Here is a 25731-nt window from a genome sequence, read left to right as displayed (position 1 = left end):
TACATATTATCAGAAACTGAACATCGGATGACATGTTTAAAAAACTCTATTATTTATTTACTATGTTGGATTTTGTTGATAAAATTGTATTTTTCTATTGTTTAAACAATGTACAGGATTGATGTTTACAATGAATTTACAAGTAGCAGGCAGCTACCTAACCGTTTTTTATGTAATGTGTACCTAATTAACTTCAACTATCATATTGTAGGTGAATGGGTATTAAAAGAAGTATTAATGTAAAACCTAATTCTACATAAATTCACAGTCAAATTTAATGTCATGACAAATGCTAATGATACATTTTTTTAATACACCGTTAAAACTCACTCCCTTTATTATTGTTTGAATTTTATTAAAAGTTATACCATTTTTGTAATACTACTCTCTTAATGTAACAATTTTTATTTATAAGTCGGTAATTTCATGCCATTTTTGATCAATAATTAAAATATGTTAAAAATATGTTAAAGATAGTGTACTAGATTGAGATTTTATAAAACTATTTTAACAAGAAATTAAAAATTTTGTAAATTTTAAAAGATTTTGTAGGGATGTAATAACTTTTAAGATTTGTTTTAAAAAGATTTTATAGAAATGTAATGACTTTTAATTTTTTTTTAAGAAACTTTCATAATCAAGATTTTGTAATATGAATTTTAATAAATTTATATCTTAAAATTTATAAGATTTGAAATGTTTTTATGAGATTTCAAAAGATGATATAAATTTTAAAAAAGCAACACAATTAATAAAAATAACATAAATATTAAGGTTTAAATAAAAAATAAAATTAATACAATTTTTAAATTTTTTTAATAAACAATTGATTATAATTTCATGTTCTTCTAAGTAATATATATATATATATATATATATATATATATATATATATTGATATTTTCTCATTTATGTTATTGAATTGATTGAATAATGTGTTTAAATTTTTGTTATTTATTAACTGATAAAACTCTCAAAATTAATCTGACCTAATGGGTTGGTTTATTGGTCCATTAATTTAAGCCATGTTGAGCTTTATATTTATAAGCCCAAAAAAAGGTTAAGCCAAAATATCATGTCAATTTGTCTCGGTCTAATGATATTTTATTTATTTCTTTTAAATTAAATATAAAACTATTATAAAAATTATTTTCAAGTTATATATATATATATGTGTGTGTTGTATATAAACATAGACACACATATATTAATTTAATTATATTAAAATTGATATTACAAATATCTTAAACAGTAAAATTTTTAGTCTTAAAATAACACACTCAATATTCTATTTTTATTTATATTGAAAGCATATTTTATATACTAATTTTATAAATAATCTAAAAAAATTTCGTAAGTTATGTTTAGACAAAAAAAATTTTAAAAAATATCTTAATTAAATATCACAAAATTTTTTTATAATAAAAAAGTCTTTTAAAATTTTAATTCAATACATCTTTAAAACATGTTATTGACACTTTTTTATACTCCTTTCGATATTTTATTTAAGAAACAAACAATTAATTTATCAAAATCAATAAAAAAAATAGTTAAAGCAATTTATTTTTATTAATAATGTCATGAAATTAAATTTTTATTTCAAAAATACCCTTTAAACTGATTAATTTAAATAATAATTACATTAAATAACACAACACTTAATTCATGATTTTTTCCATCAATAAATATAACTTGTATGGTTAATAGATCAATAAATATATTCACTTATATAAAAAGAAAATAATAATTAATAGATCTTGAAGAAAATATTTATTTTTATAATTATAATAAAAATAATGTACTTTATTTAATTGTTTTTTATATAAAAGAGTGGAAAAGTATTATAGGAAAATGTGTATTAGTGTGAGATTTAAAAAAAAGCAAAAGTGCAATATGTCATTGAGCCTAAATTTTTAAAATATCTTTATTTTTTTAATTTTACACCTCTAACATTTAATTTAATAATTTTTTCTTTTTTTCCAAACACCTCATTTATTTTTCTTTTCAGTTTTCACATGTATCACTTGCTTTCTTTTACTTTCCACCTATTTTACTAGTTAGTTTTAGTTTTTTTTTTTTTGAATTTTTACATTACTTCTTTTAATTTTCACACACTTGAAATGTAGTCATGTAGAACTAGTGTTCGACAATATTATAAGTGCAGGTGGCTTCATTAATAATGTCAAAGGTGTCGAAAAAAAATGTGTGTTTTTTTTAACACTTTCTCTATTTAGACGTTTAGAAATTAAGTTTAGTGTTCCAAATAATTTGTGTTCTAAAAGGTACTTTTTGAAATAGTTAAATTAGTATTCCAAAAAGTACTTTATGAAAGTATTGTTTTACATAATTCTAAAAAATTCTTTCCAGAATACTAAATATACTACTTTAGAAAGAACTATCTAAAATTATGTAAAACAACATGCTTTTGAAAAGAATTTTACAAAACATAAATTTTAGTATTGTAGAAAGTACTTTCTAGAACTGTCTTTTTTACTTAATTTTAAAAAATATTTTCTTAAATGTTAAATTTACTATTTCAAAAAAAAATCTTTAAAATTATGTAAAATACACTTTTAAAATGTACTTTCTAGAACATTAAAAATAATGAAATTAGTATTTCGGAAAGTACTTTTTGAAATAGTAAAATTAATATTTTAAAAAATAATTTCTAAAAGTGTGTTATTTTATACAATTTTGAATTTTTTTTCTAAATGGTAAATTTAATATTTTAGAAAGTATTTTCCAGAAGTATATAAAAATACAATTCTATAAATTATTTTTCAGAACACTAATTTCACAATTCTAAAATATTGAAATTATTGTATCAAAAAATATTTTTTGGTATACTGAATTTAATGTCAAGGTTTCTAAAAGTGTGAAAGAGTAGGGAGTATTCAGAAAAAAAACGTCCATCTTGCTTGATATATCCCAAACTATTGGGAAAATTGCAGGTGCTTACAATATTGTAGCACACCAATTTTGTAGTTCGAGTACATGTGAAAAATGAACAAAGTGAGGAGGAAGAGAGTAATGAAAAAATCGATATAATTAAAATTATCTATTGAAATAGATGGAGAGTGGGGAAAAGACAAAAAAAATGTTTATGAAAACTAAAAGGAAGAGAGAAGAAGATGTGTGAAAAAGAATAAGAAAGCGTTATATTAGAAGTTAAAAGTGTAAAATTAATTTTTTTTTTAAAAAGATTAAAGATATTTTAAAAAAATTTAAAAATAAAAAAGTGTACTTATGAAGAAAAAAAAAAATACATATATCATGAGCCCTTACATAAATCAGATCTAAGGTTTTTTTTCTTTTTTTTTTTCCCTGTAGGATGCATGTTTTAGAGACCTCCAACTTGACTACTACTTCGCAATCCATTCCAAACACCGAATAAGCATTACTTTTAGCCCAACAGATTTATGTGATTTTGTGGGCTAAGTTGTGACTTTCGGTGAGTCCAGTGAGATTGTCATGATTTATGATTATGTGCTCTTAGAGTTGCATTATACATATAGAGTTTTATTTAGATAAATTTCTTTAAAGTATTTTTAAGATATAAAATAAAAAAAATTTATAAATTAAAATTAATTTATACATAAATTATTTTATAAAAAAATTTTCTTATCTAACTTTTTTCAAAATTTTATTTTAAACTCATACATAAATATAAATGTTCTTTATAACATGTTATTACATATTATACAATATTAAGAATAAGAGATGTTTTTAGTTTCCTAAAAAGTACTTGCAGTCATTTTTCTTTTTCTTTTTATTTTTGGTTTGCATAAAGAATATTATTTTATTAATAATTAAAGACTTTCTTAAAAAAAATACACATTATTGAAGTGAAATTTAATTTATATATTCAACCAAATAATTGAATATATATTGACATATTTAAACAATTTAGTTATGCACCAATTCCATTTTTTCCAATATTGATCTTATCTTTCTCCTTGTTTCTATGTCCCTTGTCCCATCAGTCGCATTTTTGGACCAAATTTAAAATTTTATAAAAATATTTTGTAACAAACTCTTAAAAGAGTAGATAATTAAGAGTAAGAATAAATCAAATCTTAAATAGATATTTATAATCTAACCTATTTAAAATATAATCTGATTTGACTAATTTAATAAAAAAATTATATATAAATTTTTAAAAATCTATTTATTGAAAAACATTGAACTTAGATTTATAAAAAGTTTAGGGTTTAGGGTTTATAAAAAGTCTGTTAAATTTGTTTGATCCATCTATTTATCTGTATAATATAATAAAAATATAACATACATATTCTGTCATTAATAATATAATTAAATAAATAAATTTATAATAAAAAACTAAATTAATAATAATTTTGATATTTTAGAATTAAACATTTTATATTTTCTCTTCAAGCAAAATCAATAAATAAAAAATAAAAAAATATAGCAATAACGTTATATGCTCTTTTTCTTTATTTTCATGCATAGTTATTTATTTAGAATATCCCAAATGGGATATAGAAAATATTAAGAATATTATGTTTCTATAAAATTATCTTCATTTATTACACATGTACTACATGATGTGCATTGTTCTTCTTACATTAATTTTTTTATTTTAAATATTAAATTTTAATAATAATTGAATAAACTATTTTTTTATCACAAAAATTAAAAAAAAAACTCACATGTATATTTAAAAATAAAATTGATAATTTATTTAAAATTAAATTTATTGATTTATTTAAAATTTTATATAAAATAAGTTTTTAAATAGAATAACAAGTTAAACCAGACTATTAACAAAGTTAGATAAAACCTAAAAAAAAGTTATAATAGATAATAATTTAGACTTAAACTTTACTTTTATAAAACAGATTCAACTTATATATTCAAAATCTACCTATTATACATAACTAACTTATATTATATTATTTAATATTTGTAGTTTGAGAGAATTTAATTAGCCCAAATAATAAAATCACATTACATATGTCCAGACATAATGAAAATTAAATTATTTCCATTTTTATATTTGAAAACTATTACGTACTGGATTATAAATTTTATGAATACGTTTTCAACACTCTTTTATATATATTTTATTGACATGTATTACAAATGATAAAATATAATAAACATCTTATTTAATAACTTTCTCATAATTTTAACAAGAGAGTTTATATATTGTATCTCTTCGCAACAAATCTTGAACTAGACTTAAACAAGTCAATGAAAAAGCTTTCGAATATGATGAGAATGAATCCACTGACAGCCGAATTTGAGAATTTTGAAAGCTCCTTACTAAGCCAGGAGTTGACTGATTACTTGACTAGCTAACTTTCCAAATTGTGGAAACAGAACTCAATATTTGATCTTTTGCAGCTAAATTTGACTTCATTAATATTAGATAGTGACACTTTGATACACTTATATCTGCCCAAAACTAAAAACTTTATAAGGTAAGAAAGACTAACTATCCCTTTTCACTATAATGATACATCATATATACATGCATGCATATCCAGCTTCTATCAGTTAATTGTTGGAAACGAATATTACGAATTCACACTCACAACTGGCAACTTTGTCAAAAGTTAAATGCATTTTTAATCACTATATACGATAATACTGTCATGAAATTCATCAATTTAAGTAATTGTAACTTTTATAGGATATTTAAGTGTAATTCAAAAGTTTTAAATAACATAATTTTGAGCTTATATGAAATCTTGAAATAAGAATATTTCGAATTGATCTCCATAAAATTTTGAAGCTGTTTGACTTAATTAATCCTATTAATTAATTAATTAATTTTATCCCATTTGAGTATTCCTGTTAAGTTTTTTTTTTATAATTTTATTCTCATGTGAGATATATGTTTTTTTTTTGTTTTTTATATTTTGAATTGATTTCAACAAATCCTGTTATATCTTACAACGAAATAAGATCACATTTTTTTCACAGGAATTGTGTCCCAGCTGACAAAGATTGTATACATAAATTGTGTAAAAGTGAGAGCCAGATTCAGTAAAAGCTGTGTCCATTCATGTGACACAAATTGATAAGCCATCATTCAGCATGTCTACGTTACCTGAATTCATGCCTAAAATCATTTAACCTTTTAAACTTTTTGCATTAGTTATGTGCCTCATGCATGTCATGTCTGAGTATTCTTGCTCACAAAGCAAAGTGATCAAGTGAACATTAAAAAAGGAACATTAGCATAATTTATGAATAAAGAAGAAGGATCAAGTCAAGGGTCACGCATCTGGGAGGTTACCTCACTTTTTTTTTTCTTCTTCAATTTGACTCAGATTTCTCTCTCAAATGAAGAAGCACGCAAACGCAACAACGTTACTTTAGACAAGGAATTCTAGGATACTTCCTATAACATTTTTTCTTAAATTTGTTAGAAATTATAAATTTATATAGATTTCAATTCTTATTTAATGAATTTTTCTTGATTTAGTGATGAGATTAAGAGAGTATTACCATGAACGTTGTTATCATTTTTTCATATTATATTTATTAATTACAAAACAAAAAATAAAGAATATTTGATTCTATCAATGAATATACCTAACATTTCCGGGTCTAGTTTACGCCAACTATAATGTTGCCATGGCTCGTGACACCTTTTATTATACATCACTTTATGAATCTCTTATGAGAGACAGCCAGCAATCAAGTTTTAAAGGAGCTCACAATCTTGAAATAACTGAAATACCCCTTTTAACTAAAATGATAGGCATGTATCAAAGTAATATTTCACATTTATTCATCAAATGTTAACAATTGCATTTCTAATAATAAATTAATTAAGTTGATGACAAAACTTTTTTTTATTTTATCTATATATATATATATATTCTAAATATTATGTTTATTAATAGTACACATACACTTAGATTAACACACTAAGCACGATATCCTAATTGCATTTCTTTTATTAGCATGAAGATATTATTAGAAGTAGTACTAGTAAACATCGGAACTGGCAGAACTGTATATAATTTTTCAACACTTGAACAATGTCATTTTAAATGTGTCAACTACAAAAGCTGATCTCTTTTTCCCTTTTCTTATTTCAGAGTATCAAATTGACAGCTAATTTCGTGACTATTCTTTTCACACAACCTTCATATAACTGTCACGCAAACTGCCAGTTTAGACCGTTTCTGACCAATCTCTCAAATTTGGGTTTCTTGATTGATAATCTCAGAACTTCCATCATGAATTACCACTTCATCATAAATATGCGCGCTACATATATTACGCTTATAATCATAACTTTTTTCTCTCTATATATATACATGTTATGTTCCATTACATTGACACAACAATCTTGTTGCATATTTCATATACTTTTTGTTGCTTTCTTATTACTTACGTCCTTATTCTCTCTAGATTTCCTAGCTCCTTAGGTTGTTTTTTCTGGTCTCATTCTTGGTGTGGTTTCAGATTTTACCTCTTGTGAGGAGCTTCTCCTCTATCTCTCTCTGTTTGGAATTCTGGGATTTTCTCTTCGTGAGAGCTACATTTCTTTTCTTTGAGGCCTCCTCAATGCTGATTCTTAGCGTAAATTGATCTTCATTCTCATTTACAAGTATACTTAATCACAACATAGAATCTAAGATACCCCACAAAAGCCATTTTCCCTTTTCAGCCAACTTGGTTCCTTCAGATTCTAGGAGACAAATGTTTCGGTGGCTATTCAAACCCAGGTTCTATTCAAAATGGTACAACACTAACCTAGAGACTTCTACTCTTTCTCAGTAGAACATGTTTTTTTCCCTTTCTAATATTGTGTTGGATTTCACTTTTAAAAATAAAAAACAGCTTGTCCTACGTGAAGTTTTTGAAGTCTCGGCTAGAGATTATACAGAAGAAGAAGAAAGCAGTGCAGAAGTTTCTGAAGAGTGACCTTGCCGTGCTTCTTAGGAGTGGCTATGATTTCGAGGCATACAAAAGGGTAAGACTTGCCTTGTAGTTTTGAATTTAGCACATGTTTACTCATTTCATTTGATGGGTTCACTTCCTAAGGAAGATGTAATCTGAGATGCAATCACTTTTTTATGTAAAACTCTAAAAAAGATTGGTAGAAGTCTTGTGTTGCTCCATTTTATGCATATGACATGACACGGTGATGTTAACTCTTTGTATTTGATGCAGGCTGAATGGTTTTTGTTAGAGCAAAATATGTTATCCTGCTATAAACTCATTGAGAAGTTTGTTGGATGCATATCAGATCATGTTGAAGAGCTAACCAAGGAGAAGTATGTTTCTCTACATATGCACTAGAACATTGTTCTGTCTTCCTCACGTCTCATACATGCACAAAGTAGCATGGTTTTCTCTGTTTTAAATGCTCACCTATTACTATTAGTATGGATTGTCACTAACCATGCTCATGCATGACTACTCTTGCATGAATGAAACACCTTTTTTCTCACACAATTTTAATCAACTATTCACCTGTTGAATTGCTGTTAGTATAACGAACATGTCTGTGTTTCTGTGACTTCTATGTTACAATTTCTTGTCAACATCTACAAGAGTACAACAGTTTATGATGTTTATCTTGACAATCTTTAAATCTTCTTGAATAGGGATTGCCCTGATGAATGCAAGGAAGCTGTGCCATCATTGGTGTATGCTGCAGCAAGATTTGCTGATCTGCCAGAACTGCGTGACCTCAGAACAATATTTACCGAGAAATTTGGGAATTCTCTTGAACCTTTCATTAATAAAGAGGTAAACCATGACCCTTACTATACATGTTCATTCATAAACCTCAACTCTCGTTGATTAATAAGATAAATTATTTTCTTCAGGACATCTTTTTGTTTTTAAAGCTTACCATAATTATTACTTTTCCTCAGTTTGTTGAGAAGCTGAGGTGTGATCCCCCTTCCAGAGAAATGAAGATTAAACTGTTATATGACATAGCGCAAGAGTTCTCTATAGAGTGGGATGACAAGGCTTTGAGTCAAGGACTTCTTTATACACAGTCGTCGTTATGTGAAGTAAGTCTTAGAACTGACTTGTTTTGCTGCGCGCAATCAATAGAACATTTATTTCAGCATAAGTATAATTCGATTTGGTAATTATATTACGAGAAATGATAATAGCATAGTCTCCAACATTTTATTTCAATACCTTTTATAATACACTAAGATATTTATTAAAATTTATTAGAAACTAAAAAATCATGGATGAGACTCATTAAATAAAATGTAAATGTATGACCCACAAATTTTGGCTAGTAATAAAGTGTGCTCAAAACAACAGGACAAAAAGTGTATCGATAACATTTATATGAGAAAGATAGAGGTAGTTTTGGGTAACTAGTCCACAGTCTCCAATAACTAACAAAGAATAATACATCATCTGACTAATAATAAGATATGGATTTCAATGCTACTGATTGCAGGAGAGGCCTAATCCTGGAGGAAACAGGAACAGCAATACATCCAAAGGAAAGGAAAGAGACACCTTACCCCTTCGAAGCAAGGAATTTAATGATGACTCATGGATACACCGAAACAGTAGTGATGATGAAACAAGTACATCACAAGAAAAGGGTAGTAGTTCAAATTCGTTGGAAAGCATATCTGAGGATGAAGTAGAAAGTAAGAGGCCAAATTCCTATTGGTTCATTCCACCCCCATACCTCAAACAAAAGACTGACAAAGGTGAAAGCAATTCAACGAAAACAACACAATCTGAGGCTCTACCAAAAAAGGAATCAAAGCATCCGAGATCAGTAAGGAAAGACAGTGTTGCTGATTCTAAAACATCTCTAGTGAGAGGAAATTCTGTTCCTTCTGACCCCACAACTGCAGTGGAAACATCAAAAGGGCATGTACGAACAATTTCCTTGGGATCTAGAATGAGGGGTGGTGCATCGCATGTGCATCCTAATCTACCCGATTATGATGAATTGAAAGCTCGTTTTGCAGCTCTCAGACAGAAATAAGAAACCAACAGCTTCATTAGCACCAGCACCAGAGAAAACTTTCTCATTCTCATTGTTATTTGATTCGGTTGGTAATTCTTTTACGTGACAGTGACACAATTTCAGGTGTTCTAGGCCATTTTTTATGTCCTGTCTCAACATCATTAGACATTTAAGATAGATTATATCATTCATAAGACATTTAAGATGCATTATTTCATTCGTTATTCATGTCCAGTTCTATCTCTTTATCCCATGTTCATAATTCAAATGCTTGTTCCAAAAATGTTTAGGATTCAAATCACATTGTTGTAAAGCTGTAATGATGTTCTTGGACTAGTTCCTATATGTGTGGAAGAGAATTTTAGAATTAAAAGCTACTATATATGTTAGAAACTCAAACTCCTAATCGACTTTCATCTTCATTACTGTTTTTTTTTTTCTTGTTATAATATATTATAGCTAAGCTAAATGTCAGATTACATGCATGGATAAAATAGAAAGGTTTGATGTTAATGTTCTGTTAGTATAAAAATTTTTTACATTGTCAATCAATAAAATATTATCATCAGTATGATTTTTAAAATAATTATTCTAAAAATCAATAAATTCAAAATTGTAATTAAAAGACAATATAAAATTGTTTTATAGTTGATAAACATTTTAATTTAAGATAATTATTGTCGATTCATAATTTTTTTCTCAAAATGGAATAGAACAAACTTGTTTGAATTCAATCAATTATTCTTATATAACTGCAAATACTTTAGGCATCCATTTTAATATGATTATTTATTTGATTTGAAATTTGAAATCTATAAAATAATCCAAACAGTTCACTGTCAATGCATAATTTTTTTCTTCTTATTTTTTAAATAAAAGGAATTACCATTTGCAATTCTTTTTCACCAATCACCATACACCTAATATCTAAATAGTAAGGTGATGACATCATGCACCAAAGATCTTCTGTTCTCACAAGACACGCAAGCTTCAGATAAGAGAGCTGATAATCATGAACTCGTGATGCTTAGAGAAAATGATATACGATACTAATTCCGGGTTATCAATGTCAAATATAAAACTGTGAATATAATTTGCATGTTCTTCTAGAGTTTGCATTTTCGTAACAAGGCTTATTTAGGTCTACCTACATGTTTGATTCCACGTCCATGATCTACTTTTAAGCAAAAATCACATAAAAATTGATGCAAAAACAATTAATTGTTGCTTCCGTTGATCTGCATCCATCAAAAATTGATGTGAATCCGAACAAATTCATAGAATATATTTTCTTTAGGCAGTTTTACGTCCTGATATTGATGTGGATTCTTCATATAACCAGATAGAATGAGTTTTGATATGAAAATTTATTCAACATGTGCTGAACCACATTGCAATGTATTACAACTACAGCAGTAGAACCAGATGAATTGAAGCTTTTAAAAAGTTATTCATTACTAGTGAACTTTACAAACAAAAACTCATACAGCTAGAACCTGGAATGAAGACTCCAAATTAGAAGTGAGTTACATGGGATAATCGTTCATGGACAGGGTTATACAGAGGTTGATATCATTGGTTATCTGTGAGTCAATGATTTGATTACATGGGGATATCAAGCTGAGCAACAGAAAAATTTTCTGCTTCTATCTTGCATTGTATTGTTCAAATTCATCCCCACAGATTTCGGAGGAAAAGCTCTTGTTAGTCTCTGAGCTGCATTTATATTGTTTTAAGTAGTATGTCTATCAAAACAAATGCTTTTAAATGACGTTCAACATTTATCATTTTACCTATTTCATGGAAAAGCTCGTTGATGTTCTTTGCACTCTTTGCAGATGTTTCCATGTAGAACAATCCATTCTCTTGAGCAAATTGCTCCCCTTCCTACAAATAGAAAAGCATTCAAAAGAAGAAAAAAAAACTGTGATAGAATTCAGAAAAAAAAAAAAAAAGGACTGGATTGCTTGTTGACCAAAGAATTAGATCACTCCCAAGTAGTTATATTTAGAAAAACAATTTACTTTTTTTATTCTAAGGATAAAGAAAGGAAACAAGTAACAGAATAGGAAGATGATCTCAAGTCTCAACATTACCTCAGTTGCAACCCCTCTCTTTGGCTCCAAGTCTGATTTGTTTGCTACCAGTGCCATCACCAACTTCGGACTTCCTGCCAGCAGTAGTTATAGTTTTACTATACTGAGACAAGTCTTAAAGACTGGAATATGAACTTGCTTTTTATATTCCAAGTAGACAAACTTAGATACAATACCATATATGTTTTTTTTAATATATATTTTTCTCTAATTAAAATTGGGGATTTATCTCAATAAGTAATGTTAACCTTTATCGCATGAACTACTGAGGCAAAATTTTACTTTATATACAATCAACACTAAAAACACATATGATATTGTACCTAAGTTTTATATTTTTCAAAAATAGGGTGGGAATAGGGAAGAAAGCCATGGTGGTTCACATGGAAGTATGGTACTATGCATCAAGTCAAAACAAACATTTTGAATTTGCAATGCAGAGATCAATAGATGATTGTTATAACTTATGGGAATTATGAAGAAAGAAAAAAAACATTCTATTCATGTTCAAAAAGACTTAAATAAGTGAAGGACCTGCCGGTGGCTGATTTTTAAAAATGACTTTAATTCACATCTCTTTCAGCAGGAACAAGAGTTGCAGGTTTACAAAAATAATTTTGAAGCAAAATCTAATTCAACTGAACTCTGCGAAAATTTGAAAAGGATTACAACATATTAATCATATGACGTGGAAACCAAGGCATCTGCAAAGAGCAAACTGTTTCCTGTACACAAGTCATTACCATAACTTTGCAATTCTTGAACCCATTTTTGAGCTCTAACAAATGTTTCCTGGAAAGAAAAAGGTAAAATAACTAGAGTTAGAAAAGGTTTTAAGATTCATGCAAATGAAAAAAAATGAAAATTTTGTACCTAAGTATATAGGTCTAATTAAGTATGCAGTGTCCATGCTTTTACTATTTTCCTTCTTGAAAGTGAGGTTACAAAATCTAATCAAATTCTGTAATGATTTTTATTTGAATAGAATCCAATTTTTCTATAGCTTAGACAATAGAGACTTCTCATATCACACATCTTCTTCGGGATCCATTGCTAACACCATACCAACACAAGAATTGCAGAATATTTTCAAAATTAACAAACTGAAGGCTTACATAGCTGGAGATGTCATAAACAACAATTGCTGCTGCTGCACCACGGTAGTACAAAGGAACCAAACTATGGTATCTTTCTTGTCCTGCTGTGTCCCATATGTCGAACTTTACAGTAGCTTCAGGTAATGATAATATTTGAGTGAAAAAAGCTGCCCCTATGGTTGGTTCCTATTGATTGAAATCAAGGTTCTTAAATTGTAGTAGTTGCCATGTTAGTGGTATAATAACATGAAAGAAGAAAACCGCTAATGATTGGTGAAAGCAAATGGAAGTAAACCTGGTTATGAAAGAATTGGCCTTTTACAAATCTAATTGCTAAACTAGTCTTCCCAGTTCCCACATCTCCAAGAAGCACCTGAAAGGCTTTTTCGTAAGTAAACGCAAGTTAAAAATTAAAATTAGTTTTTGAAGAAGTTGATAGAGAGAACTTCTACAAACTAACTTAATGTATAATCAAATTTTAATTTATAAGAGTAGTTTGTTTTTATTTTACCTTCTTATTTTCTTCTATGCTTAAAGAGAACTTTATTCAAACAGTTGTTTCTATTTCATACTTATTATTAGTTGTTGACAATATACTTATGTAATTCTTCTTCTGATCGCAGCAATTATTGCTTCCTTCATTTAACGAGAATGCACAATGTATAAATAAAGTACAAAATATATAATGCCTTCTTTGTAAGTATTCGGGTCATTATAATAATAATAATAATCATCTCAGGGTTGATTTTTTAGGAACTAGTTGGAAGGGGAAGAACAAGTATAGTTGCAAGAAAATGAGATGTAAGGTAAGACGTTACCCACCAGTTTGGCTTGGATGATCCTATTTCCTGTCCCAAGCCTTGCCATGCTGCTAGGTTAAAAAGTTGTAAATGTAAATGTTGCAGAAAAAGAAGAGGATTTTATGATCAAGGAGAGTATAATTTATTATAGATAAAAGCAACTACTACTACTAGGTAAATAAATTCTTGACTGGGAAGTGGGAACTAAACAGAACAAGGATAGAGACTGGTAGTTGTGTTTAGTGTTGACTGTCAAGTTATTCCAATTTCATAAGCTCATCCAATTTTTGTAAACAATTTGTCCAATTTCATAAGCTCATTCAATTTTTTTTGGTGACACTAAACTTTTTTTGTTCCTATTAATCTCTAGTCTCATGGGATGATTATACAATTTTTGTAACCAATTAGTCCAATTTCATAAGCTCATCCAATATTTTTATACCATTCCGATGTTGTTGTGCTTTTTGTCTTTTTTTCATTTATTTTCACTTTCTTATTTATTATTCTTGACTTTTTTTAGTTATGTTTATTATCCAAATTCTTTTTGATATACTAGCTAAAGAAATTAATGACGTGTGTAAAATTATTATTATAGAAAAGTTTAGGGTTATATACTAGCTAAAAGTTATGTACTGGTTGAAAATAAATTTTTTAAATTTTTCTATAGGTTGAAAATAATTATAAAAAGTATAATATTTATGTTTTAGCCTAGCTAAATTCATGACTCAAATTAAACCAATATAATTTTAATTGAGGTTATTTTAGATCAAATTAACTGGAAAAAAGATCAAAATAAATGTAAATAAAAATTGATTTATTTGCATGTACAAAAAAAAAGATTTATTTACATTTTATTTTATTCGAAACCAACAACTCCCACTATTAGTAATTGGAGACATGTACCCAAAAAAAATTATCACCAAGCCATTATTATGAAAATAAAAAAATATTTTTGATTTAGAGAAAAAATTAAAATAAGATAGATCGAAACAGATAAATAATTAAGAAAATTAAGTATTCATAATTTTTTTTCTAATAAGTCCCTAAAGTATAAAAATTAGTAACTAAGTCCATAATTTTTACAAATTTTTCTAATCAAGTGTATGGATTAATGGTTAGTTACAAACCATTAAGTTGTGCTAAAGAACTTACAAAAATTGAAAAAAAAAACCTAGCGATTTAGTTATAAAAAAAACTCAAAAATATATCATTTAATATAAAAGCTTTGTGAATAAAGTTGATTTAGTGGTAAAAATTAAAGTAATATGCACATAATTTTATATTTAAATTTTATAATTGTCATTATATAATTTTTATGAATAAAAAAATCATAAAAGTTTTGCCTATTAAATGTTTTTATTCTAAAATGAAGGGAATAATATTTTACAAAACCTGTAAATCACAAAACATGTCTCTAATTACTAAATTTTATTTAAGAATAATACATTCACAGGTCTCTTAAACTTTTTAAGTTTTTTTAAATCCGTCCCTAAATTATAGAAATTGTATTTGAGTTCTTAATTTTTTTTCTCAATATTTGTAATTAGATCCTTGTGATCACGAGAATAAGGAACATTATATCAAAGTTAACATATCGTAAATGAATTATAATATGTTTGAAAATTCATTTGAATGGTATATTGAAGGAAATTTTGCACATTAATTTTAATACACAAATGGAGTAGTAACAACAGTGTTAGATTGACTTGAACGTAAGTTTACGTGGATGAAACTAAAAGTTAAACACACTTAATTACAAACATTAGAAAAGATTAATAATTCAATTACATTATTTTAAAAAAAATGAGGTATTATTCAATTTATGTGCTCCCATTTTCTAACAAATGTTCTTGAACATACATGGATCACATATTGAATCTCTAACTACATGTTTAAAAAATAATATTATATATCAATCATGTTACACCTGATTGATAAACCTAAAAAAAATATAAAAATAAAGATAGTGTAATATTTCAGCCAAACAAATTTTTTTCTTTGTTCTTAATTTCCATCCAAAATGTACGGATTAAAAAGTAAGGATTCTTATTTGATTTTTTTTATAGTTATTCCTTCCTTCCCTAACTATACGCATGTTTTCGTTGTCGTCCTAGTCCTAAATTGAGTGTTAGTGTCTGTCTATTCCTTTCTCGTCTCACTCCATCAAAAGCTGCCAATGTCATTACTCTCAATTTCCTTGTCTGAAGTCATTAGATAGGGAATTTACTCAATGTAAATTGTTATTAACACTTGAGGTAACATACGCATACTAGTACAGTGTACCTTGGAATACCAATATAAATTTATATTCAATAAAAATAAATTTATGAGTGCAATTTTTTCTCAACTCCGATTAATTAAGTTCAACTTTGCTTGGCAAACACACCCGTTTGAAGCTACTGTGTGTATATTTCAACCGTTTGCTGCGAGCTGGTTTTTCATCCGAATTGGCCAACTTTAATAACCCTGAACCAGCCTCATCATATAAGAGTACACGTAAAGGAGACTTTTTTGGCGCTACAGACACAAAATGAAAACTTGGCTAAAATAAAAATATATATAACGACACACCCTTTAACAATCTTTCTAGCTAGCTAATACATTTTTTATTGTTAACTAAATTTATATAATATTTTTAATTAATGAATATGTTTATTAAATGTTTAGCTAGTATGTCCTAAAAAAAATGTTTAGCTGGTATTAATATGTCATTGGATTGGGTCAAATAATTATACATGAATCATTTAAATAAAATCTGTAGTTATTAAAATTTTATAGATGAAAAGAAAGATTCATTAAAAATATATTGTCCAGTTTATGAACAAATATTATTAATAATTTGTTGTTATTTATAAATAAATGCAGAAATGGTCTTTAATTAAAAATGTAATAATGAAGTGTTAAGTTAATAATTACTTTACACGTAGTGAGATGGTTAGCTTAACATTATTAGGCATGCAGATTTTACACGCAAACAAACAGTGAATAGGAAATCCCACCAGAATTTCGTGCACGAAGACAAAACATGCAAAACCCTTCATCTACGCAGTAGTAGTGTAGTACGTATCCTTTTCCAGTTTCCGATATATAGAGAGACAGAAAGTGCATGGGAAGGGAATGAAAAAGCGATGACGGTGAAGGCGTCAAGGTCAAAGTACAGAGGGTGCTGCTGGTTAAAATGGACGGTGGCGGTGACGGTGTTCCTGGCGTTGGCGATAGTGGTATGGCCGTGGAATCCAGAACTGAGGATCGAACGGCTGAACGTGAAGCGCGTGAAAGTGCACCCTCTGCCGCCGGTGGGTGCTGACGTGTTCATAGCGCTGTCGGTGAGAGTGCAGAACCGCGGCATGTACTGGCTGGAGCTGACGGATGTTGACGTGGGAGTGAAGTACAGAGGGAAGAAGATGGGGCACGTGGAATCGGAGGGGTGGCGCGTGAGGGGTTGGGGCACCACCCTTGTGGAGGGTGACCTCGAATTCAGTGGCCTTCCCTCCTCCGAAGTGGCCCATTTGCTTGAGGACCTCGCCAAGGGTAGAGTCTACTTTCACACTGTTGTCGAAGTCTCTGGACAAATTGGCTTTCTCTTAACTCCCATCCCTTATTTGTTCAAGGTATTATATTCTCAAACCTCTTATTTCTAACTGCTTATCATTTAATATACTTTTTTTTATCTATATTTCTAAATTAAATTTTATTTTTTTTAAATAAATTGTCAACATATCAATTTAAACTCTTCGATAAAAGTCTAATATATATATATATATATATATATATATATAGAATTTTTATATATTTAAAAGCATTTATTATAATATAATTTACACATACTTTTATATCGTGCTAGTCTCCCATATGTCGACTATTCGTGCTAATCTCTTATATGTCAATTATATTTATCATCAATAACCGGCATCAAGACTTCAAAGGACTAATCTATATCTCAGTCTTTCATAAGTTGATTATCTCTCACTTATTCGAAGGATGACCGAGTATTCAGACGACCAATAATAAGATCTCGTAATCCTCAGAATGGACAAGATAATTATCATAAATACCAAAGTTTATGAGCCTATTAATGACAATAATGATATGATTCACAGGATTATAGCAAAAAACTTGAGATTTGTATCTATAGTGTCACACCAATATAAATACAAACGGGTAGGTTTAGGAAAGACAGTTTTGATACTCACTAATGTTTTGGACTCGAACAGTAACTAGAGCTTTCTAGTAGTTGTCCTCTATATTGGAACATTTTGACATCTACTGTGGGACCTATATAAAACTGTTTCCCATAACTTGGTTGTCGTTCGTGAGCATTAGTTCATGATGACAAGGCGCCTAAGTAGCAATGTAGATGGATCCAATAGTGACAACTCTAATGGTATCGATGATGGAGATACTAGAGGAGTTCGATACGTTTATCTCCATACCTATGGACCCACATTGCAAGAGATCATGGTAGAGAATACGACAAAGTGTGGAGGAAAATAATAATGTTAAAAGAGTATAAGGAACAACTTTTCGAGGAGGAGCCCATGAAGAATAAGCTATTGTTACAACTTTGTAACTATCAACAATCACTTTTCTTTCGATATCTAGGTTAACATCTATTGTTCCTTTTGAATTACTTTAGTCATGTTCTTAATTTGTGATAACTTGTTCCTTGAATTGACTCTGAAATATAGTGCACAAAAAACCAACTTGAATTGTACAAAAATCAAAAGGTTTAGGTCTTAGCTTCATTTTTCAAATAGTCTTGTTCTTGCTACCAAGTTACTAACTTTGCTCTCGGTTGGGTTTTTTCAACGAACCAGCTAAAACCAAACAGCTTTATAATAACAAATCGGTTAATTGAACTCTTTTTTTTGGCTTTGACCTAAGCATGAAGAGCACCTTAAGGTTGAAAATTTTCATGATTATAACCTTGGCATGAAAAACGTCTTAAGGTCAGAATTTTCATGATTATAACCTTGATGTGAAAAATGCCTTAAGTTAAAATTTTTGTGACTATAATCTTGGTCAAAATTTCAATGACTAACCTTGGTGTGAAGAACGTCTTAAGATCAAAATTTTCATAACTATTTAGCATGAATAGAATCTTAAGGTTGGAATTTTAATGACTACATAACCTTGGAGTGAAGAGCATTTTAAGGTCGAAGTTTTGATGACTAGAACCTTAGCGGAAAGAGCATCTTAAGGTCAGAATTTTAATGACTACAAATCTTGGCATGAAAAGCATCTTAAGGTCAAAATTTCTATGACTACAAACCTTGGTGTGAAAAGCATCTTAAGGTCAAAATTTTCATGGCTATAACTTTGACGTGAAGAGCATCTTAAGTAGAATTTTTGTGACTATAATCTTGGTTGGAATTTTGGTGACTATAACCTTGGCGTGAAGAGATTCTTAAGGTTAGAATTTTCATGATTATAACCTTGGTGTGAAGAGCGTCTTAAGGTTAGAATTACCATGACTATAATCTTGGTGTGAAGAGTATCTTTAGGTTGAAATTTTTATGACTATAACCTTGGTGTGAAAAGCCTCTTAAGTCAAACTTTTTGTGACTATAACCTTGGTTGGAATTCGATGACTATAACATTATTTTGAAGAGCATCTTATTAAGGTCGGAATTTTAATGACTACAAACCTTGATGTGAAGGGTGACTTAAGATCAAAATTTTCATAACTACAAATATTAGTGTGAAAAGTGTCTTAATCGAAATTTTTGTAACTATAACCTTGGTGTGAAGAGCATTTTAAGTCAAAATTTTTGTTACTATAATCTTGGTCAAAATTTTGATGTCTATAACATTAGCATGAAAAGCGTCTTAAGGTTAGAATTTAGAAGACCGAAACCTTGGTGCAAAGAACACTTTAAGCTCAAAATTTAGAAGACCTACACCTTTGTGTGAAAAGCACTTTAAGGTTGGAATTTAGATAATATAAACCTTGGTGTGAAGATCAATTTGAGGTCAAAATTTTGATGACCTCACCTTGGTGTAAATAGCGTTTTAAGGTCGAAATTTAGAAACCTAAACTTTGGTGCAAAAAACACTTTATTATCATAATTTAGACGACTTAAACATTGGTGCAATTAACACTTTGAGGTCAATAATTAAAAGATTTACACCTCGATGGAAAGAGCACTTTATGGTCAAAATTTAGACAACTATGATCTTGACGTGAAAAACATTTTAAAGATCTTAGATTACACGAGCTACTCCCTAATGCGATCAAACTTCTTAACATCCACAACCTCTTATTCTAAACAACTACACCTCTTGAAAACCTAGAGAATAACCAAGGGTTACATTAAATTCCACATTACTAATGATGAGTCTTGATAGTACTCCAATTATTTTGGCATGATTAATACATCTCAAGATATACATGTAGACTTTCAACCTTATCTCGAAAAAGATATATCAGATTTCAAGACTACTCAAATTTGTTTTACAAATTCAGGGAAACACGACTACGTTGAATCTCAAGCTTCATTCAACACTCCTAGCATAACTATATATCAACACTACTTTACCATCATCATTTGAATCAATTAGTGAAATACCAACCTACTTCAAATGTATCACCAAAAAGGAGACCATGTGAGAGCATAGACTCTCTGCACTATTGTACTTCAGCCTAGAGAGCTTTGTACGACGATGTTCTCCTATCAACCTACTTAACATATATTGCCAAAAGGGAGATGCACTCTCATGTTTGAGCCTGGAAGGCTATGTATTGTGGTAGTCTTCTACCGACCGAGAGGTCTCCCTAGCAAATATTGAGGACTATGTATGGAGGATAACCAATCACTTAGACTCTTTGCACTCTCGTGCTCGAGCCTAGAGGGCTATGTACTGCATTAGTTTCTTACTGACCGAGAGGTCTCTTAGGCGAATGTTGAGGACTATGTACGAAGGATAATCGATCACTTAGACTCTTCCCAGTCTCGTGCTCGAGCCTAGAGGGCTATGTATCGTATTGGTCTCCTATATGCCGACTATTCGTGCTAGTCTCCCATATGCCAACTATTTGTGTTGGTCTTCCATATGTCGATTATATCTATCAACCATTAACTGACATCAAGTCTCTAAAAGATCAATTTATACCTTAGTTTTCAATAGTTTGACTATCTCTCACTTATGTATAGGATGACGGGGTATTCAAACGATCAATAATAAAATCTCATGATCCTCAAAATGGATAAGATAATGACCATAAATATTAAGATTTATGAGTCTATTAATGACAATAATTATATGACATGATTCATGGTATTGTAACAAGAAACATGACATTTGTGTCTATAATGTCACGCCAGTATAAATACAAACGATTAGGTCTAGAAAATACAATTTTGATACTCACTAATATTTTGAACCTAAATGGTAACTAGAGTTTTTTGATGGTTGTCCTCTATACCAAAACAAATTTGAATTTAATTTTCATATAATATTAATATAAAGAGTCTTCTTATTAATTGGTACTTACATGCTTTGGAGATGATTTATTTAATTAATAACTCATGTTTATCTCCATCGTGTGTAAAACTCGTTTAGAGATATTCGTCATAAGAGGAAAAAAAAATAGCATGTTTATCTCCATTGTGTGCAAAACGATTAGGTCTAGAAAAGACAAATTTGATATTCACTAATATTTTGAACCTAAATGGTAACTAGAGTTTTTTTATGGTTGTCCTCTATACCAAAAACAATTTGAATTTAATTTTCATATAATATTAATATAAAGAGTCTTCTTATTAATTGGTACTTACATGCTTTGGAGATGATTTATTTAATTAATAACCCATGTTTATCTCCATCGTGTGTAAAACTCGTTTAGAGATATTCGTCATAAGAGAAAAAAAAAATTAGCATGTTTATCTCCATCGTGTGCAAAACGATTAGGTCTAGAAAAGACAATTTTGATACTCACTAATATTTTGAAACTAAATGGTAACTAGAGTTTTTTGATGGTTGTCCTCTATACCAAAACATTTGAATTTAATTTTCATATAATATTAATGTAAAGAGTCTTCTTATTAATTGGTACTTACATGCTTTGGAGATGATTTATTTAATTAATAACCCATGTTTATCTCCATCGTGTGTAAAACTCATTTAGAGATATTCATCATAAGAGAAAAAAAAAATTAGCATGTTTATTTCCATCGTGTGCAAAACTCGTTTAGAGATATCCGTCATAAGAGAAAAAAAAATTAGTGCAACTCCTACCTCAATTTCTAATCATATTGTCTTATATATTTTTTTTTCATAAATGAACTTTAATTTGGCGATGTTGGACATTTGTATATTGTAAAAAATTATTCTTAAATTAATTTGTTGTTTATCAAAATTAGATTTTTTTTTACTTGGTTTTATCTTATTTTTTTAACTTTAATCTCTGATTAAATTACTGGCTCTCTCCATGTCTTTCTCTTTTTTAAGCGAGTTATTGGGTTATTCTAATTAAGAAAATCTTGTTAGTTATGCACCATACAAATAATCTTTCCACATTGCAATCTGCATCTGAACTCTGCTACTAAATAATTATTTTTCTTAGCTCCTTCCTTCTCTCTCTATTATATATTTTTGTTCCTCGTACTTTGAATTTGCTGATGTTCTGTCTCTTAATATCCCAACAGACAATACTGGCATGTGAGGTTTTGGTGAATACAAAAAACCATTCAATTATTCTTCAACACTGTATGCACAAGGTAAGCAAGCTTACACTGTTATGCAATTGGCCTTAATGGGGCCATAAGACAGTTGTGTGTGACTTTTGTCTTTGCTTTGTCAATGAATCTCTTCTTCTGACTTTGTTTATCCTTTCAATAATGAACTGAAGGACTAACCACAAACACTCTGCAATCATGGGGTGAAGGGTCAGAAGATGTTAGTCTTCCTTGACATGTGTGCATGCATGCATAAATTATAATTCAAGCTTGGATGGATCAATGGGAAGTGCCACAATGTCCACATATTTTAAGATGATATATTATTATTTGGAGCTGGTACCAGAATTGCAACTTGCAATGATTGTATTATTGTGATCAATGTTGTAACATGAGTTATGCTATGTTTTTCACTTTTTTTAACAACCTTTAAAAGAAGGTATTAAATAAAATAAAATATTAATGCCTTGAGAAAATAAAGGCTAAAAACCTAATTTGGTCCCTTATTATAATTGTTTGTTTTAATTTAGTCCCACTTTAATTTTTGGTTTCAATTTGGTCCATAATAAATTAAATTGTTGCAATGTCGAACTTCCGTCCAAATTATTTAAACGGAATTAACTGTTGGCCACGTGGATGTCACGTAGATGCATAGGTGGATGCCAAATTCCTTTAATGCATCTAGAACTAGAACGGCTCGTTCTAAATCCAGAACGAGTCATTCTGGTTCTAGAATGTCAAACGCAAACGGTCGATAATTATAGTTCACGGTTGTGAATCGTGCAAGAAAAAAGACCCAAGGTACAAAATATTTCAAACACTGGATTTGGTAATATTGTCAATAGTGATTGATAACTTAAATTGCTAAACATTTGGGTTATACAGTGTATTATTAAGGATAATGTAGTGTATTACTAAGGACAATGGTAGCAACTTTTATTTCATTGTTAGTCAAACTGGAGTGAATCACTTACTACCAAATTGACACTATATATATAGTCAATGATGAAACGACATGAAGTTTCTCCTTGAAGTCATTGACCGATGTACTCCAACAACAATAACTTGTTCTTGAGGAGGTACAACTTAAAGTAAAGGAAGAGCATACACAGGAACAACATTTCACCACACAACCACATGTACAGGTAGATAATGCTGATATCCTATCAATCATTCAGTGTTATATGGTGGATAAGATGTATTATTGACACCTTTAGCATTATCTAGATGATTTCCCTTCTCAATAATTTCTTTGAACTTTTTTAGTATATGTTATGTTATGTTATGAATTTTTGTTTTCAATCTCTAAACCATTTTTCTGCTATATGTTTTCATGTGTGCTCTTATAATATAACTTGAACAACATTTATCACAAATCCAAAATCTCATCGCCAAATCCTTTTTTTTTTTCCTTTTTTTTTCACTTTTTCCCCCTTCCGAATTAGTGGTCCACCAAACTTTTGAGAACCTTGCGAGATAACTTTATTTTTTCTCTCTTCCCTTTTTTGAGAGAATAATTCAGTATCACTTTTTTCTTCATCAACTTCGTTTTTCGTCGCTTTATTTCCAAAGAATGCAAACAAGTGAATGACTATACTTTGGGTTAGGGTGGGTCAGGGCCCAGGAAGCACCATAGTGACTGTTGAGATAGATCAACCTTGTTTTCAATCCAAATTGCAACTGAAGGCCCCTCATCAAGGATTTTTATTTTTTTCTCCTCTTTTGTTAACAAGGGACAACAATTTAAGATATTGTCTAAATTACTTAAATTTCTTATGACTATATCCACCTTTGAATTCAATAATTTTTGCTGGTAAAAATTTAGATTAGAATAAGAGCGAGCTTAAAAGATTTCTCATCAAGCATTTAATTAGTGATGTTGAAAAAAAATTAAAATTGGAGATGAAGAAAATAAGCATTAGTTTGTTTTAAAAAAATGTTACATTTTTTTATAATTTTATAAATACTAAGAAAATTATAATTTTATTTTGGTTTAAATATGTTTTTACTCCCTAAAATTTAAGGTAGATTTATTTTTAGTCCATCAAATTTAAAACTATTTTTTAAAGTTCCTATAATTTTCAAAAATTTTGTCTGAGTTCTTCAAACTACCAATGATATATCTAAAAGTGACGAATCAAAACAATTATCCAATATCAATTAGATTTAATGTGGTGTATTAACCAACAACAACACTAATAGGTAAATTTCGACGGGATTTAACAAATTTTTTAACAAAATTTTAGTATAAATACTAAAACAAGATTTTTAGATATTACAAGGACTAAAAAGATTAATTTTAAATTTGATAAACTAAAAATATATTTAAATTTTTTTATTTTTAACTGTATTTTCTATTCGTAAGACTTGTAAAAAAAATTGTAAAAACAGAAATCCCAAAAAATTGTAAAATCAGAAATCCCTGTTTCAGTTTTTTCTATTACTTGTACAAATTTATAAGGAGAAATAAAGTAAAAATAAAGTAAAAGTTCATAATGGTAAAAAGGTCCAAAACTAAATAAAATTTTTTAATACTTTTGTCGTTCATGATTTTTTTAAAAATATTTTTTTGTCTTTATTTATTTTTTATATATATTTATACATCTATATTATATTTTAAACTTTTTTTACTCATGTATTTCTTAAGGGTAAAATAGAAGAAGAAAAATACACAAAAGTTAATTTGTTAGTTGTCTACCTAATTGCCTTTTTTTTTAATGGAAGCTCGTATGTAGTGCTTTCTTTCTACTAGTTTTTCATAATTTTGCATATATAATTTTAAAACAAATTTTTATAATTATTTATAAAAAAATATAATTTTTTTAAATTAAACGTGTCATAATTTAAATTTTCTTGCCCCTTGCTTGGTTATTTAATTAAAAAAAATAAGCAAAATGTAAACGAAGAAAATGATATAAAAAAAATTTCACTAACCATTTGTAATCTTTACAAACAATATTTCTCATGCTGAACTAAAAACAAACAACATTTCTCCTTGATCTCATAATCTTTTCATCACGTCGTACTTTTTTCTTTTTTCTTTTTCCTTTTTTCCTTTTTTCCTTTTTTTTTTACCTTTTTATCATCTTTCTCTTTTCTTCCCATTCAACGGTC

General features: G+C 28.6%; 3 protein-coding genes across 4 annotated transcripts; 2 read left to right on the top strand and 1 right to left on the bottom strand.

The window, feature by feature from the left end:
* Positions 1-7240: 7240 nt before the first annotated feature.
* Positions 7241-10414, top strand: LOC109809720 (Regulator of Vps4 activity in the MVB pathway protein). The gene is made up of 6 exons (XM_020373107.3): positions 7241-7724; positions 7825-7957; positions 8158-8261; positions 8595-8739; positions 8868-9011; positions 9419-10414. The coding sequence occupies exons 1-6, from the start codon at positions 7684-7686 to the stop codon at positions 9962-9964; spliced, it is 1113 nt and encodes a 370-aa protein (XP_020228696.1). The 5' UTR covers positions 7241-7683; the 3' UTR covers positions 9965-10414.
* Positions 8919-14123, bottom strand: LOC109809109 (ras-related protein Rab5A). Of its 2 annotated transcripts, none has more exons than XM_083074721.1 (7): positions 13962-14123; positions 13435-13512; positions 13158-13325; positions 12786-12834; positions 12043-12116; positions 11740-11833; positions 8919-9037 (listed from the first exon to the last, which is right to left on the bottom strand). In XM_083074721.1, the coding sequence occupies exons 1-7, from the start codon at positions 14004-14006 to the stop codon at positions 9003-9005; spliced, it is 543 nt and encodes a 180-aa protein (XP_082930847.1). In that variant the 5' UTR covers positions 14007-14123; the 3' UTR covers positions 8919-9002. The 2 variants fall into 2 exon arrangements, with proteins under 2 accessions (XP_082930847.1, XP_020227926.1); XM_020372337.3 differs by lacking the exon at positions 8919-9037 and adding an exon at positions 11377-11662 and having other exon boundaries at positions 13962-14114.
* A 2879-nt stretch (positions 14124-17002) lies between these two features.
* On the top strand, positions 17003-23123 carry LOC109806823 (uncharacterized). The gene is made up of 3 exons (XM_020369335.3): positions 17003-17550; positions 22588-22659; positions 22791-23123. The coding sequence occupies exons 1-3, from the start codon at positions 17068-17070 to the stop codon at positions 22794-22796; spliced, it is 561 nt and encodes a 186-aa protein (XP_020224924.1). The 5' UTR covers positions 17003-17067; the 3' UTR covers positions 22797-23123.
* The last annotated feature ends 2608 nt before the right edge of the window (positions 23124-25731 follow it).

Source organism: Cajanus cajan, chromosome 5 (genome assembly GCF_000230855.2).
Source record: "Cajanus cajan strain Asha chromosome 5, NIPB_CcT2T_4, whole genome shotgun sequence".
Lineage (NCBI taxonomy): Eukaryota > Viridiplantae > Streptophyta > Magnoliopsida > Fabales > Fabaceae > Cajanus > Cajanus cajan.
The sequence above is the reverse complement of the archived record's forward strand: the minus strand, read 5'-3'. Positions and strand labels throughout refer to the sequence as shown.

What these genes read in the sequence shown, in the direction of transcription:
- LOC109809720 (XM_020373107.3), top strand. Translation starts at nt 7,684, where the DNA reads ATGTTTCGGTGGCTATTCAAACCCAGGTTCTATTCAAAATG. An exon ending in ATTTCGAGGCATACAAAAGG is followed by an intron (nt 7,958 to 8,157) that starts GTAAGACTTGCC and finishes TATTTGATGCAG; the next exon opens with GCTGAATGGTTTTTGTTAGA. An exon ending in AACCTTTCATTAATAAAGAG is followed by an intron (nt 8,740 to 8,867) that starts GTAAACCATGAC and finishes ACTTTTCCTCAG; the next exon opens with TTTGTTGAGAAGCTGAGGTG.
- LOC109809109 (XM_020372337.3), bottom strand. Translation starts at nt 14,006, where the DNA reads ATGGCAAGGCTTGGGACAGGAAATAGGATCATCCAAGCCAAACTG. An exon ending in GCCAATTCTTTCATAACCAG is followed by an intron (nt 13,326 to 13,434) that starts GTTTACTTCCAT and finishes TTCAATCAATAG; the next exon opens with GAACCAACCATAGGGGCAGC. An exon ending in TTTATGACATCTCCAGCTAT is followed by an intron (nt 12,835 to 13,157) that starts GTAAGCCTTCAG and finishes TTTTCTTTCCAG; the next exon opens with GAAACATTTGTTAGAGCTCA.
- LOC109806823 (XM_020369335.3), top strand. Translation starts at nt 17,068, where the DNA reads ATGACGGTGAAGGCGTCAAGGTCAAAGTACAGAGGGTGCTGCTGGTTA. An exon ending in CCATCCCTTATTTGTTCAAG is followed by an intron (nt 17,551 to 22,587) that starts GTATTATATTCT and finishes ATATCCCAACAG; the next exon opens with ACAATACTGGCATGTGAGGT.